This window comes from Lissotriton vulgaris, chromosome 7 (genome assembly GCF_964263255.1).
Source record: "Lissotriton vulgaris chromosome 7, aLisVul1.2, whole genome shotgun sequence".
Lineage (NCBI taxonomy): Eukaryota > Metazoa > Chordata > Amphibia > Caudata > Salamandridae > Lissotriton > Lissotriton vulgaris.
This window is the reverse complement of record NC_141695.1, coordinates 360,979,527-360,996,396: the sequence shown is the minus strand read 5'-3', so window position 1 is coordinate 360,996,396 and position 16,870 is coordinate 360,979,527. Positions and strand designations below refer to the sequence as shown.

At 42.5% G+C, this 16,870-nt stretch overlaps 1 protein-coding gene across 3 annotated transcripts in view; it reads left to right on the top strand.

Annotated features, from left to right (window-relative positions):
* The window catches only part of TTYH1 (tweety family member 1), a 274,965-nt gene that overhangs the window by 175,300 nt on the left and 82,795 nt on the right, over positions 1-16,870 (top strand). For all 3 annotated transcript variants that reach the window (XM_086930265.1, XM_086930264.1, XM_086930263.1), the window contains exon 3: positions 3,287-3,398. In XM_086930265.1, coding sequence (XP_086786391.1) covers positions 3,287-3,398 — 112 coding nt within the window. The remainder of the gene's footprint in view (positions 1-3,286; positions 3,399-16,870) is intronic.

Here is a 16,870-nt window from a genome sequence, read left to right as displayed (position 1 = left end):
CACTCAGGAGTAGATCTAGAAGTGGAACATCCTCTCTGGCTTTTCTTGAAAGCCATGGTAGGTGAAAATCTGAATGTAAATGCCAGCATTTGTAAAGCGCACAGCTACCTTCGGAGAGGTGTCCCGGCGCTGGGGGCCGTCTCGAAGATTAAGAAAGCTATTGCTCAGAGTCACATGGTGCGGGGCTAACCTGCAGCTGGAGCCAGTGATCGAACCTTGAACCTTGAACCATGAACCTCTGAAAGAGACCCTATTCCTAAGCCTTCGTATCATGCCAAGATGCAAATGAGCAGCAATAATCAAAGGCAACCAGAACCGTGACCTTTGAAGGTGACACATCAAGTCAGTACTGCGATGCCTCCTCTGGCTGCCATTGAGATGCAAGGTTGCATTTAAAATCCTTACCCTTAGCCATTTCACAATGTATCTAAGCGATCCTCAGCTCTATACATTTCCTCTTTTACCTTCCCATCCTTGCAGGGATCATTGCAGAATTAGATGTCCTTTTAGCATTTCAGCACTTTACAACTGGCACAGATATAGAAATAGAAAGAGGAAAGAGATCTATAGGTTACATTTCAGTACAATAGCTTATCATTAAGAGGGGTAGTCAATTCTTAAATGGTCTCCCTAATTCTCAGAAGCAGGGGCTTTTATATGGTCCCTAGCTTCATCATTGTACATGAAGGTTACCACCCACTGCTGGGTACCAGGTAGGAAGCCGGGTTGCCAGTCCAGAGAATTTGAGGTTCATAAAAGCTGTAGCTTATTAAGGTGAATTTGTAACTAAAATGTGGTTGATCGAGAGGTGCAGTGTAATTCGTGGGAGCTTTTCGCAGTGCTTACTGCCCTTAACATCTTCCATTGTGGGTTGTGGGCAACAAAGAATCCAAATATTGGTACAGCAGCTGAGATGCCTGTAGGAAGGCAGGAGCTGAGCTGCCAGGGTAGAAGCAGGAATTAAATATGGTCTCCACGTGCTTCATCAGAGAGAGGGCTGGTGGGGACGAGTCAGGTAGAACCTTTCTGTTCTTGTTACTATGTATGTACTTATATAGCGCTCGACTTACCCTAGGGCATCTCGGCGCTTGACTTGTGATCCCGTACTGGCTTTTCCCTGTGAGATAACCCGTACTGGGCATCCCCCAAGGTGAAAGCCAGGCATCTCACCGCAGGGGGGCCGTTGTGGAGATTAAGCAAGCTAATGCCCAGAGTTGCAGAGTGTGAACCCATGATTAGAGTGGGCACCAAAGCGAGAATTATCGAGTCCGTGGACAATTGGGCTCAAGACCCTGCCGCATCGGGAATTGAACCCTGGTCCCAGGTCTGACCTGTGCTTCAGGGTATGCCTCCTCTAACCAGTGAGCCACACTTCTCCACACTAAAACTTTATCCTTCCAGTCGCATTGATTTCTTTAACAACATCGGTTACATTTGCAAAATCTACCAAATCATGTTCTACACTTTCAACACTTTCAAAAGCTACGACCACGAAACGACAGAATCTGTCTAGGGGAAAATTGTTGCTTAATTGCTTGAATCAGTAGAAGGTGCAACCGTGGCATTTTACCCCATGATTTCCTGAGATCCGTGGCCACAATTTCTGGTCCATAACAGACATGCCACACTTGGAGTTATGGATGCCATTGATGGGAATGTTATGCTTCGGAATTGTACACCACACTATGACTGAACCAACTGATGGCAATGCCTACAAGAGACAGTCTAATCCCTGGCACAGTGAAGGACTGTCTCGACCATGGTTGTAGAAATATTGTCAGAAATAATTATTTTGTTATATATGTTGTTTACAAAAATGTAGTGCTGTTGTGTGTAGATTTTCTATTAATACATGCACTGGGCAACTTTTTTGTAAAGGATATTTAGGACAAATTGTTTTGTCATATGATATTTACTTCGTAAAATTATGCTTCAATACCCTCAAACAGTGTAGCCAGCTCACAGAACAAGCATTGGAAAATCCAATAGGTCTGGCCTTTGAGAACTGTTGGCTTTGTCAATGGCTTTAGCTATGCTGTACAGCTTCCCAATGCTGTGCATTATGGCGATTTTTTTCTTTATATTTGCTGATCCAATTCTAGCTAACAAAGAGCAAAAACCATGAGAAATATTTAACTTTTTTTGGGGAAAGTGGAAGGGGTAGAAAGTACACAGGTGAAAAGGTGGCTGGGAAAACAGCACAGGCGGGGGGTCTGGTGGGGGATGAAGCAGCACAGTTGTTTAGAAGCAACACCAAGAGGGCTAGAGGCGATGAGTCCAAGGGTGAGGTTGAGGGTAAGCAACACCGATGGTGGAGAATCGAGCAAACAGCAATGTAGAGGGAGGGAAAGAATAGCAAAGGGGCAAGAGAATGCACTTTTGAAACTGGGAGGGGTAGAGGTACAAGTCCAAGAAAAGCAACGTGGTTGAGGTGCATACAAGGGCAAGCGCCTCAAGGAGGGTAGTTGGGGAGAAGCACCCAGGTGAAAGAGCAGCATGGAGAGGGAAAGAGAAGATCACTTGGGAGACAGCTAGAATACAGAGGAACTCTTGTAGATTGTTTAAACAAAAAGAAAAAGTATTACCTGAAATGCGAGCAGTGTAAGCACACAGTAATATGTTTATGCTTCAAGGGAGGGAAAAAACACAAGTAGGAAAGCCCACACATACTAATGCATAAAAAAACAAGCAGATGACAATGACAATGAAGCATGCCAATGGTATCAATAGGCGGGCTCTTAGTCCATTGTAAGCTAACAATATGTCTCACAAATAGCAAATGCTCTGTCTACTAGGCAAGACCTAAAAAGGAACAGCATGCACTTCCACAGCTGCCTTCTTAAATGCATTAAGTTTTTTTAACAAAATGCCATTCCAATATGGCCACTTCAGATGTGTAGGCATTCCTTTCAGATATCTAGGATAGCAACAACCATTGTTCCTTGTACAATGGGCAATAAAACATATATATATATATATATATATATGGGTTTAAGTATGTGTGGTGTAGTAGTTCATCAGTTGAAGACTGTGCTGGATGCAGAAAGTGAAAACAGCCTTGTTGAAACTGTACAACCTTTCCATCAGCGTAAATTCTCCTTTGAGTAAAATTCTGCTTTAGTAGCCCATACAAGTCTTAGCCTATCTTTGATTTAATGCTCAGTTTGGGGCTCAACTAATTGAGGATACGATCCTTGTTTGTGAATCCTGATCTGTCACAAGATAATAGTAAATAAACATATTTGTCTGAACTCTTTCTCTTTGCCTTCATTCATTTTGGCTTTAGCGCTGGTATCGGCATCGGTTTCTACGGCAACAGTGAGACAAATGATGGCGTCTACCAGGTCACCTACTCTCTCACACACGCTAATCACACGCTGACCTCCATCGACTTACTGGTGAGTAAAAAGATGGAACCTGCATCACCGCTTCTCAGAAGAAAGTTTTGTAAAACACAATGGGTCCTGAAATGTGCCATGTTCCTTATATCTGTTGCATAAGACGTAGTTTTCTTTATCTCTCTATCTTTTTTTATATTTTGTCACTTTCCTTCCCTTTTTCTTTCCAATGCAGTTATATTTCCTCAGGTTATTTTTTTTCTTCATTGTTTTAGTATTGCCTTTTTGCTTCATACTATTTTTCATTTTATTATTTTACTCATGATCTTTCCCTCCACTTCTACATTCTCTTTTTTTCTGATTTTATTTTTGTCTTCCTCTTTTCTCTCCCACTTCGTTCATTTCTATTTTATTCTTGTACTTAATTGCTTTCAACATTTTATCTTTCCTTCTCTATGTCATTTCGATTTCATTTACTCTTATTGATTGTTTTCTTTTCTGCACTGTTCCTTTCTTACTTTCATAGTTTTCTATTATCGTTTTGTGGCTTTCAACGCGAAGTCGTAGTTTCACCCATAAATAAAATATCACTTGTGGGTTGGTCACTACTAAACAGAGAAACGTGTTCTCAAAAAATCTGAACAAATCCAATTCAAATACTATTTCTAGATCTGGAGTAATTAAGGGTGTGGGAAAAGAAAATAAGCCTAACAATAATAAATGACAGTTATAGAGTTTCCTAGTGCCTAATCAGATTTTTTTTATTTTATTTGGTAGCATCTTGTATAAGCGCTCTAAAGACCTATTATATACCCACCCTGTCTCTTGTTTTGAAATGTAACAATATTGTGCATTACTTTAATTTGTATGGTTATCATATTGCATATTGTATTGTGCGTGTATTTTTTTATAATGTGATGGACATGACATTCATAACTTTACTAGTGATATGTCTTTTTTCACACCACCTATTTTTATGTTCAGTTTCTTTGTTCCTACATTTTTTGGCTGCTTTTACTATATTTATGTATTCATAATATTTACATTGTGAAACCGTTGTTAGAGAGCAGTGGAATACGTTACTTCAATGGGTGGGGAAGGTTGGGAAACGACTCAAGCTTGTGTACATCAAGTGAAGTGTCTACACGTTTGCATTACATAATTACAATGCAGTCACATATGTAAAATATAAGTCTCTTGAGAGTTAAAGTTGTTGTGAAATGCCAAAGCTGGGCATCGAGCCCAGATGTCTTCACAGCAAGAAAATGACTCACTAGACTGCATTTCCTCTCTAGTTTCTTCTTTAATATTCCACCCAGCTCTCTTTCGTGGACATTGGACTCAGCCATTTACTGTCGGCTTTGTACATACATGTTCTATTGTTATTTTTTTGATGCAATGCTTTGCAATTGATCTTTGTTACATCTCATATTAGTGGCAATCGACCACCTGCCTTGTCTAAATCTTCTATCAGTTGGTCTGTCTTTTGTAGGGTTTACAGTTTTACCCAAATACTGTGCTAGCACCAAATGTAACAAGCAAGCTTTGGATTCTTCTCTTTACATCATTCCTGAAAGTGGCAGAGAGAACCAAGTGACTCAGTAAATCATAAAGTGACCCTCCTGTTTTTTGACTAACTGCAACCCAGAATGAACTTAGGAAACGACAGAGCAAGATTTATGTGCGCATTCCTCACTGCACTCAGTCAGGGACAAGTCCAACCAATGGAAAGATTGAACTGTGCTTCCATTTAACTAGTACTCAAAAGACCGAGCCTTCGTCAGATATGTCTAAAACATTGTATTTATTATTTAAAGTGTTAAGCACTCATCTGGCCATGTGTGTGGTGCTGAGCGAATATTCCCATCGGTGATGTCCTCGTAAATTTTCTTCAATATTTCTTTCATTCAATTTATTGTATTTTAAGGTTCATATTTGGAAAGCACCTTCTGTACTGGAAATCCCAGCTGACAGGTATTTATATAACGTAGGTCTTGCTTGGGAGCAATGGAATACTATACTAAAATCTGGATGGTTACGACTGACTCTTGGAGCTGGTTGTTATTGTATGTTTATTGTTTGTATCTGGTGTTTTGAGGCGTGTATATTGAAATGTCCAAAATATGTATGCTACACGTGGATCCAGTCGAAACTATTTGTAACTATTCAAGTGGCATTACCACCAAAGTTATTTTCTATTTAAGTACTAGTGTTCATTGATCCTTATTGAAAAGTCACACCCTTACAATACTGTTAGTAGGTACTTAGAAAGCGCACGCACACCTGAAGGTCCCTTGGTGCTTTCATATGCTAGAGTAGCAGCAGAAGGAGTCGATGTTATGAGTGAGCATCAAATGCCTGCTTAAAAATGCACGTCTTCAAGGCTTTCCCAAAAGTGGATAGCTCGGCAATTGACTAAATCACAGTTGGAAGAGCATTCCATTCCCTCGTGCCAATAGTCAAGTCAAGTCAAGTCAAGTCAAGTCAAAAAGACTTTATTCGGTTTTGATTCAAATCATAAAAGTGCATTTACAGTATTAACAATTTAAAACATATTAAACACACAATGATTATAATACATGAACAAATAGTGCAAAAAGTGCAGGGTACAGCAAAATTTATACATAGTAAATTCATTTAGTGCAGGTAGTCAAATCAACAAATATACCATCATTGGTCCAAACAATTTATCATCTTAATGGACAATTTTAAATATTCGGTAACTTGAAGGATACTGTCACTGTGCAAAAGCTGCAAATACAATAATGCCGGTCTGATTTGGTTAAAATTAAGTTTCTTTAAAAGATTGACCAGATAGCGTTTGCGGGGATATTCATAAAATTTACATAAAAATATAAAATGCAGCATATCCTGTGGAGACATACCGTCGCAGCCACAGGGAGCTGTAGGTTTAATAAAAGCAGCATTTTTAGGTCTAAACAGCAGATGATGAAAAAGGTTTAATCTGAACCTCGTTAGCAGGAACTTCTCGTGGGAAGTCAGCGATCCCATCAGATAGGACTCCATCATATCTCCTGTTTTTAGCATAACAAATCTTCTTACACTTGGTTTCAGGAGCTCAACACCTTCTCTTTTAAGTTTTCTATCCATACAGAAAGCTCGCTTAACTGCATCCACATCGCCCTTCACTATCCCGCTCGGGTGCTCGAATAAATCCAAGCGACCAAGCTTTAAAAAGTTTAATTTCAAATATTTTAACCAGGGTGTCCCCATTGCATTATCCTGAGACAAATAATCTCTCATAATCAGGTGGGTCAATGGTATATCTTGGTTCAGCCACCGTTTTAACCAGCAGGTCCGCGGACGTAATGAGAAAATGTCACAAAGATATTGCGACCCAAGCTCTTCGTGTACTACAAAGTTGGATGTGGCTGCTGGAACACACAAAAGGCGTTTCATAAAAGAGTTTTCAGCAGTCTGTAGTTGTTCACCGGCCACATAGCCACATATTTCACTACCATAAACGGCCGTTGCCACTGATTTTGCATTATAAAGTTTTAACATGGCATTATTTGTTTTTTTCCCCAGTTTTGATGCAAAGTTAAAAATAGTAGCATTTACCCTTACCAATTCCTTTTTCTTTTTATCAAGGTATGGGCCCCAGCTAAGTTTGGAGTCAAAAGAGACCCCAAGATACATAAATGTTTTTGTGATAGGGATTACTACATTATCTAATTTAAATACGAAGTTCCTTTTTGGTTGTTGGCCAACATGCATAATAAAGGATTTAGAATTGTTGACCAAGAGGTCTCTATCTGTCATAAAATTCTTAAAAGCATTTAGTAGAGCTTGCAGACCTCTCTCAGTTTTAGAGATTAAAACTGCATCATCTGCATATAAAAGAACAGGAATTCCTCGCCTGCCGACTCTGGGACAGTCAGCCTTAACTTTCTGCAGAACACTATCAAGATCATTAATATAAAAGTTACAAAGAAAAGGGGCAAGAATGCATTCTTGATGCACGTCCTTCCCTATATTAAAATTATCAGTTACACACAGCTTTTGGGAGTACCTAACATTAGCACTAGTTTTACTATGTAGATCCGCAAGGAAGTTTACAATCCCACTGTCAACACCCTTGTCCCTCATGGACTGCCACAGCTTTCTCCTGTTAACACAGTTGAAAGCTGATGACAAATCCATGAAGGCAAGGTGCACAGTACCCTTTTGGGTGACGGTATACTTACTTAATATTAGAAAGAGGTTAAGTCACTGTGTAATGGTAGAACGGCCACTGCAGAAGCCATACTGGGAGATGGACATAATGCTGTTTTCCAGCGCCCAGTCAGAGAGCCTCCGCAGTAGAATTCTACCCACTATTTTGACCATGGAATCAATTAATGAGATAGGTATATAGCAAAGGGGGCTACCCTTGTCCCCCTTATTAAAAACTGGAACAATCGTCGATACCCCCCATGATTTCGGGCAGCCGATATAAGCAGCCGCATTAAAGACCGATTCCAATATTGGTGTCCAAAAACTGGGGTCAGACTTATATAAGTCTGGCGGGATCCCATCAGGTCCCGGTGCTTTCCCAGCTGTAAGCCCCATTATGCCCTCAATGACCTAACCTCTATCAAACCTAATATGATCACCGCTATTACCTGGAGAGGAATTGGAATTAGCGTTCAACGTCCCACTGTACAGTTGCGTAAAATGTGTTACCCATTCCTCCTTTGTTATGCAGCATTCCAGTCCATCCCCTGGGTCCTGGTCAAAAGGGTCTTTTTTTTACCGGCCAGAATCTAGAGCTACACTTCAAGGTAGTGGGTTCAAGAATCTCATTCCATGCCTTCTCTCTTAAAAACTCCTTACGTCTATTAATAACGGTTTTGTATTCCTTTCTGCACTGTTGAATATTTTCCTTAATTCTGGGTTTTATTGACAGGGCTGTCCTTAAATTACATGAAGCCCTAGAGCAGTCATGATCAAACCATCTTGGTCCCAAGATCTCTATGCTCTTTACTGGGGCTGACATCAAGTGAGACACCTTATCTGTAATACTTTGGAAAGCACTTAAAACCTGACCTGATTCTGGCCCTTCCTGAGTACATTTTGCAATTTCCTCAATACAGTGATCCTTAATATCTTTATACAACCGGTCTGATGTGATCATAGACCACTTAAGGTGCCTCCTGCCATCAGTGGTACTCAATCTGCCATTGGTACAGTTCCGTCCTTCTTTGGCCACCTAGGGGCCCCTCAAATGTACAGTCAATGGATTATGATCACTGAATTCACTGTGTTCAATGATGAAAGAGTCCACAAAAGTCTGCATTGACACAGAGAGCAGAACATAGTCAATGAAAGTACCCTTCCCATGCCCCCTAAACGTAGGGGTTTCAAAGCGCTTAAAAGGATCCCTCAATGCCATGGCCAGTGATAAGTCCAAGTTGGTCAGTAAGTCATTGAAAACTTCTCCATCCAATGTGTGTTCCAGATGTAATCCCTCAGAACGTTCGCAAAACAAATCTGACAGGTTTTTAAACAGGGGATCCCCACATAGATGGACATTGAAATCACCCATTATTACAAGATTATGGAGACATTCCTTCATAGAAGTGCTAATAAATACATGTAGTGCTAATATAGAGCTAGGAGCTGGGCAAGAGTTAACTGCATTATAAAAATTTTCCAGACCGAACAGACAGTTGTCTCCATTTAGTACTAGGCCAATGATTCCAGGGTTAACTGTTAAAACTCTACGTGTTTTACAAGAGAGTGCTACAGAGATAAACGTTACCAGCCCCCCTTAGGTCTGCCTCTGCTAGATGCTATCGCAGGAACATAGAAAGACTTGTACCCCTCAAGAAAGAGGTCACAGTCCACTGACCAGGTCTCTTGCAGACACATAATCTGGAACTGCTTAATGTAGGTGACCCAATTACAATCTGTCATCTTCGTGCCCAGTCCTGCAATATTCCAAGAGATTACATTGTTTCCCTGCGATTGCACCTGGGTATTTGCCATTCGAGCCACATCGCCAGAATTACCATTCCCTTGGCCCATAGACTCCCCCCGTCAATCGCATGCCTCAAGGCCTGAGAGCAGATCAAATCTATTCTGTGTTTCCACCATAAGCCCATTCCTGTTTTGATTGACAAAATTATAGAGATATGGTGGTGTTGGAGCCAAGGGCTGAGGTTGAAACAGTGGCCTGAAGTTCCTGTGTCTAGCCGGGGCTTTAATCGAGTGACTATAAAAATATCCAAGTGGACGGACACATATGCTATTCACATCAGCCAGTAATGATGATACTCTCAGTAAAACTGTTGCCACATGTTGGGGATGCCTGAAGTTGATAACAATACAGTCCCCACTATTTGACTTTCTAGATAGGCCAATCCAGTTTACCCTTCTCACTGAGAGTATTTTATCTGAAGATGCTGTTGGAAATCCGCAGTTAGAGTTCAGCCAGGCTACTGCTTTACTTTTTAGTGAGTCATGAGATTCCCCATGTGACTGAACAAGATGATCTTCTATAGTTGGAACATTAGTCAAGACAGCCACATAAGGTGCGCAGTCAGGTGGAGGATTGATAAAGCGGCTTCTTCTTACTTGTCTGAGATCTGACCTACCATCCTGATCTACTGATGTTAACACAGTCAGGTCAATTTTTGGAGGGGGTTTGGGTGGAGCGTTGTCAACTACAGGGATTTGCCGACAGAACTGCTGTGCCGGCTCCCTCATGGGGCCCTGCCCTTTTACCGCTGCCCTAGAACTAACAGATGGCGCCGAAGGCAGGTGTAATGATAATAGGCCACCTAGTCTATCTACATCTAGGGCTAAGCTATCAAGCTTACTTGACAGGGGTCTAATCAGCTCTTCCATGTTTGCCAACATTCTTCCTTCTAGGGTACTTAACAAGAAAGTAAGTTGTTCAATTTGTGTTTTAAGACCGCCCTCGTTATTTCCGTCAGAAGGACAAGAGCCTATGATGGGACCATTACTAACTGGTGCAGCTGAGTCGCCTCTTTTTTTATTATGCTTCCCCCCCCCCCCCGTTTAAGCTGTGGTTTTCTACATTTTCTCACTGGTCTCGGCACTGGCTGTACCAGTTCAATCTCCTCAGTAGAGGTATCAAGGCGGTCTTCATGTGTCTCTACATGAACCTGAGCTACGGTTATTATAGCATCCCTATTACTAACATCAGGGATATTATTGTTGTCAGCCATGGGTGTATCCACGATGCAATCAACAAGAGAGAAAGGGTCAAAAAGCCACTCTTGTACCCCTTAGCAGTAGTAATTAACGATCAAAAGAAGAGTGACATCATAACTAAAAAGGAAAAAGAAAAACAGAAAGTAGTATAGTTTCTACCACCAAAGACAAGTAACTAATAAGTAGAGGTGAGATAAGCGTGCTCAGTGAGTAAAAAAGGACCCTCAGGCCACAACTGAAAGTCGGTAGCCAGTTGTCTTCATTGGGTCCTTGTAAAAAGGAATAGTAACAAAAATGTGTTGGAAAGATGTGAATGAAAAAGGAGTGTGGACTACTCCCCAAACCGAAACATTCTTTTAATAAGAGGGTAGTTCTAACTCCATTAAAATCAGTGGAAACAGCGGACTAATGAATGGTTATGTTAATTTGAACCAAAAAGTGCTATAAACTTAAAGAAAAAAGGGAAAAAAAGATCGACATGTTTCTGCTAATGAACAACAAAACTTTTGTTGTTTCGGGCTCTGGATGTGGACGCTCTAGATTTTACGGCGGGCAGTCGCCCGGAAGCAAATACTCTGGGTGTGAAGATTTCCCCCCGCCACAAGCCTAAGGGGTACTTCCACCACTAATTGACTATTTCCCTGTCTCTCACATCTTGGAGAGGCCAAAGAAGACAACATCTGTGTAAACTATTTACAGATAAGGTTATAATAGTTCCTTCTGTCTCGCGCCAATGGTTCAGGCGCCTTAGCGCGCGCCAACCGCGGTGTGAGGATTTTTTTCGGCCCTGATGAATGATGAGCTGACTATGGGTCATTAGCAGAAACATGTCGATCTTTTTTCCCTTTTTTCTTTAAGTTTATAGGACTTTTTGGTTCAAATTAACATAACCATTCATTAGTCCGCTGTTTCCACTGGTTTTAATCGAGTTAGAACTACCCTCTTATTAAAAGAATGTTTCGGTTTGGGGAGTAGTCCACACTCCTTTTAATTCACATCTTTCCAACACATTTGTGTTACTATTCCTTTCTACAAGGACCCAATGAAGACAACTGGCTACCGACTTTCAGTTGGGGCCTGAGGGTCCTTTTTTACTCACTGAGCACGCTTATCTCACCTCTACTTATTAGTTACTTGTCTTTGGTGGTAGAAACTATACTACTTTCTGTTTTTCTTTTTCCTTGTTAGTTATGATGTCACTCTTCTGTTGATCGTTAATGGGTGTATCCACTACAGCAAGAGGCGCCTCATCCTGTGGCAGTGGAACACTTCCCCGTCCCAAGGAGGCCCTTCTCTCATTGGTAATCTGGTTAACCTTTTTCACAAGAAAATTGTCCATGGTACCCAGCCCAGAGGTAGATTTATCTACTTTACCTCTAGACATCACGTCTGCTCAATGTAGGTCTCAGAATGAAAAATAATTAATTAGTACAAGCACCAGACTGAGATAAAACACTACACTTTTGCAAAACCACCCAGGGTTTGAAGCGTTAAAACGTACTTCTACAAATAATGTCCTTCTCAGCAGAACCAAAGTCTGTGGCCCAGCCCGGTCTCCTCAGGCCTCTGAGGGCCACAGAGGGCCCGCCCTTTGCCCGGGCTTAGCCCGGCACCGCCCACGCGCGTCCCGCGGGTCGGGAGGCGTTCGGTCATCTTATGGCGCCTCCGGGAGCGAGGTGATGCGTCACGCCCTCCCTAGGGCTGCTGGGAGCAGTAGTCCGCTGGCTGGGACTACTGTGTGTGCAGGGCGGTGAGGCAGTACGGAGCGGGCAAAGGAAACACCGGTGCCGTTTCCCTCATGGCGGCGTCAGGCTCCAAACTCCAGGCTCCGGTGAGTGTCCCCTCACGATCGCTCGGTGCTCGGTGGTTTTATGGCGCCTCCGGGCGCGTGGTGATGCGTCACGCCCTCCCTAGGGCTGCTTGGAGCAGTAGTCCGCTAGCCGGGACTACTGCGTGTGCTGGGCGGTGAGGCAGTAAGGAGCGGGCAAAGGAAACACCCGGTGCCGTTTTCCTCACGGCGGCGTCAGGCTCCAAACTCCAGGCTCCGGTGAGTGTCAATATCGAGAACCTACGTCCCAAGAATTCAGCTTGCAGACTCTCTGCATCACAAGCAATTCACTATAGCAAAGCTGAGGGATCACCTGGAGACATATCTCGACATGCGATTGATTATAAAATCTTGTGCTAAACCATATGAGGTTTTAAAGATTAGACAATACATTTTGAATTGAATGTGTTGTCTGATAGTTGGCTAATGTAGGCTTTTTAGAAGCGGTGTAATTTGGGTTCTGAATGGTACTTTAAAAGGTTATCTGGGTACTGCCTTCTAAACCAGTTGGAGCCTGTTGATGTCTCATTTAGGAAGGCCAAACATAGTCCAGCCTTGCCCCAACAACTGCTGCCATAATAGTCTTCATGCCTTCAAAAGGAAGAAACAAATGAATCCTCTTAGTTGTTCGAAAATGTAAGAAATATTTTGAGACCACAGCGTTTATTTGTGGTCTCATCAAAAGATGTTGATGAATAAAACTCCAAACGTTTTTGCAGCTGGCTTACGCACCAGAAGTGAGCCTATTTCTAAAGGCCAGTAATGGCTAGACCAAATGAAAATGTTTTTATTTAGTGCCACAATTTCTGTTTTCTCTGCCATAAATATTAAATGATTGCACCTCATCCACCTTCTAATAAAGCACATACAATTCCTAAAAGATTGCACACAAAACTTTGGTAACTCTGGAAAATGTAATGATTTAAGATTACAGAGCAATATCATTTCACTAATTACTCTCCATACCACCCAGCTCCCGTGGAACCTTGTATGGTGGAATGCACCCCAGAATCAAGGAACATGCAGAAGTTGTAAATCTGGACAATATCACTGGGAATGAACCCCTTCACAGTGGCTGGACAGGGGTTAAGTAGTTTAAAGTAGTATATAGAGTGCATCCACTTTCTACCTTGAGCCCACAAACTTACACATTTTGAATATACATTGTAATGTTTAAAGTAGCGACCTTAAGTCTTTCGATTTTCAAACTGATGTGCTTTTGTAGGGGCTTATGTCACTTCATATAATATAAATAAATGTCTTTATTGGCATTTTCCAACAACATCAACCTAAATGCAGAATTAAATCAAGAATAGAAAGAAAGGCATCACATATTGGAAAACAGTAGTGCTGTGCACAGGTTGTTTTCTTTATTTTAATACGAAGTTATGCAAAGTGTTCAATTTTCGCCCTTCCTGAACTTTGTAGTTTTCTGGTTTGTCTTGGCCTCTAATAAGAATTTTTCTCTGTATATTTGCCTTTTTTGTACGTTTTTTGTGTGCAACAGAAAACGTTTGTAGATTCGTTCCCTGAGAGTATATCTTGTGCTTGTCCCTTCTGAGCAAAATGGTATTGTGCTGGAGAACACAAACCTTCTCTGGCATTGTGTATCTGACAGAACTATTTTTAAGAGTTAACTAAGGATATATTCAATATAAATTGTTGTAAAGTGAATGTATCAAAGTGAAAAATCTTTGTTTTTCCACAGATCATCAGAAGTTTAGAAATAAAAAAAACGTTCTCACCTCTAAGACCGGTATGCCCAGACTTGGGTCCCTTGCTCACTTTGCCACTGGATTCAAGCTAGACTGGCTGATGAGGGCTGTTTCCCCTAAACCGGTCCCAGAGTGCTTGTTTCTGGTTCAGGGAAGACTGGGCTTGGCAGTTCGGGCTCGACTGTTCCCATGAGGCACAGGGTCAAGACTGATTTGCATATTGCTGGGTCTGAACTGAGGTGGCGAAGTGAGATAAAGAACAATGATCGATTCATAACAGATCTGTGACTGGGGGTGAGTGTCTGAAAAGTTTCAGCCCGCCGTACATCATCTCCTTGCCTTTGCTTTGTTCGCTCTAAGTTGGCAGGGTATGCCCAGATGTGGGTCCCTTGCTCACTTTGCCACTGGATTCAAGCTAGCCTGGCTGATGTGGGGTGTTACCCAGAAACCGGTCCTCGGATGCTTGTTCAGGGAAGACCTAGCTTGGCAGTTTGGGCTGGGCAGTTCTCATGAGGCACAGGGTCAAGACTGATTTGCATATTGCTGGGTCTGAACTGAGGTGGCGAAGTGATGATGGATACAACCCAGATCTGTGACTGTGGGTGAGTTTCTGAAAAGTTTCAGCGCTCCGCCCATCATCTCCTTGCGTTTACTTTGAGAACGTTTGCATTTTCTTGCCCTAACATTTTGGTGCCTGCAGCCTTTCTCTGGTCAAATGACTGGGTATAGTTGGCAGCTGGGCTCTGTGTATTCCCCAAGACAGCCACACACAATAGGAGTTTGGGGGTGACAGAATGGTCCATCACTGGAGGATGGGAGGGAGGAGTTGGACATAGTCTCACTGATACCTGAATAGGTTGTGGCTTTACTGTGCTGACCTGCTGCCTACTCCCCTCTTACCTGGGTGAGAAGGAGTGGAACTGCATCTGTTGAACCCAGAACACATAGTGACTCCAAGGGATGGTTGGCAGGCCTCCTTATCTGAAGCCTCTGGGTCATAACAAGTTTACAACCACCTTGCATCAGCACCTGACCTCTGCCATCTTTTGGTCTACCCCAGTCCTTGACCCTTGGAAGTGGGCTTAGGTGCTTTGCCAGCCTCTGTGGATCCAGTGGAACTGATGCATCATCTCTACTATGCAACCCCATGCAGTACCAATGCACATCCTCTACTGCGAGAAAAGTACCCATGGCAAAGACTTGCATCGTGCCACCGCCTGCCTCTCTTTCAGAACCACCATTGTGCTAGGCATCCTTAGTGCAGGCCCTCGCATCTCTCGTCGACAGCAAAAAAGCCTCACAGCTCTCTGGAACCGACGTATTTCCCTGAGTGCGCACTGCATCACGACACTGGGCGTTGGATTGCAAGCCCCGTTGCCAGGACTCTCGACATCGAAACAACAAGACCTCACACCGCAGCCTCACAGCATCTCGGAACCAATGCATTTCCTTGGCTGTGAGACGCGTCTTCGACGTTGAACCACGCAACACTCCACAAGCCTAGATTTAGGGTACTTTCTTCAGCGGGCCTAACTAGGTCCCTGTAGCTGACCCACGCTCAATCGCAGTCAACCTGACCTTGTGACTTTGTACTGGTCCAGCGTGACCGGATAGCACAGTTGCCGTTTTACGTCTTTTGGTGCTATTTGACCTAAAAACTTTAAAATTCAATATCTTTGTTTCTACTGATTGGATGTTTGTTATTTTGGTCTTGTTTTATTTATTATTAACTACTCTATTTTTCCAACTCTTTGGTTGGCTCCTTTTTGTTGTGTGTTTTTTCACTGTGTTACTGTTTGAAGTGTTGCACACATAGTTTACACATTGCTTCTAAGTTAAGCCTAACTGCTCTGTGCCAAGCTACCAGGGCATTGAGAACAGGTAAATTTGGGGTTTGCTTGTGCCTTACCCTGACAAGGATTGTATTTGCCACTTGGCCAGGGCTCACAAACCAGTTAACCAACAACCCAATTTTTGCAGTTAGGTATTTGCATAGGTCTTAGGCATTCAAATATAATGTGGATGCATTTTGTCGAGTGTCATAGACTCCCCTTCTTTCATTATATAAATGAAAATGTATATCCTGTTCTCCTCCAGGCAACGCATGACTATGTTGTTGGATATATTCCACTGGCGCTTCCGTTTCCTGGTAATTAGGGGCCAGATGTAGGTAAGTTAATTTTACCGATTCATAAATACCAAATTTTACAGATTCGGTATTTATGAATCGGTAAAATAGAAGGGGGGAGATGTAGGGAAAATCGGTAATTGAATTACCGATTCTTTAGGAATCGGTATTTACCGAATCGGTAAATACCGATTCGGTAATGCCCATTGATTCCTATGGGCATTGAAGCCCAAAGGAATCAATGGGCATTACCGAATCGGTATTTACCGATTCGGTAAATACTGATTTTTGCAAGGGTGCAGGGGGTGTCACTTTGACACCCTCTAGCACCCCGATTTAAGGCATGTGTGACATGTGGCACACAGACATGCCCTGAGGGCATGTCCGTCTGTCACATGCCATAGGTGTACATGCACACATGTGCATGCACACCTGGAATCGGTATTTTACCACCCAATTGGATTGGGTGGTAAAATACCGATTCGGTAAGGCCTGTGGGACTCAAAAGAGTTCCACCTACATTTCAAATTTACCGAATCAGTAAAAATACCGATTCGGTATTTTACCGATTCGGTAAATTTACCGAATCGGTAAAATAGGCCACCTACATCTAGAATAGCCATTTACCGGTCGGTAACGGCCGAATCGGCCGTTACCGGTCGGTAAATGTCTACCTACA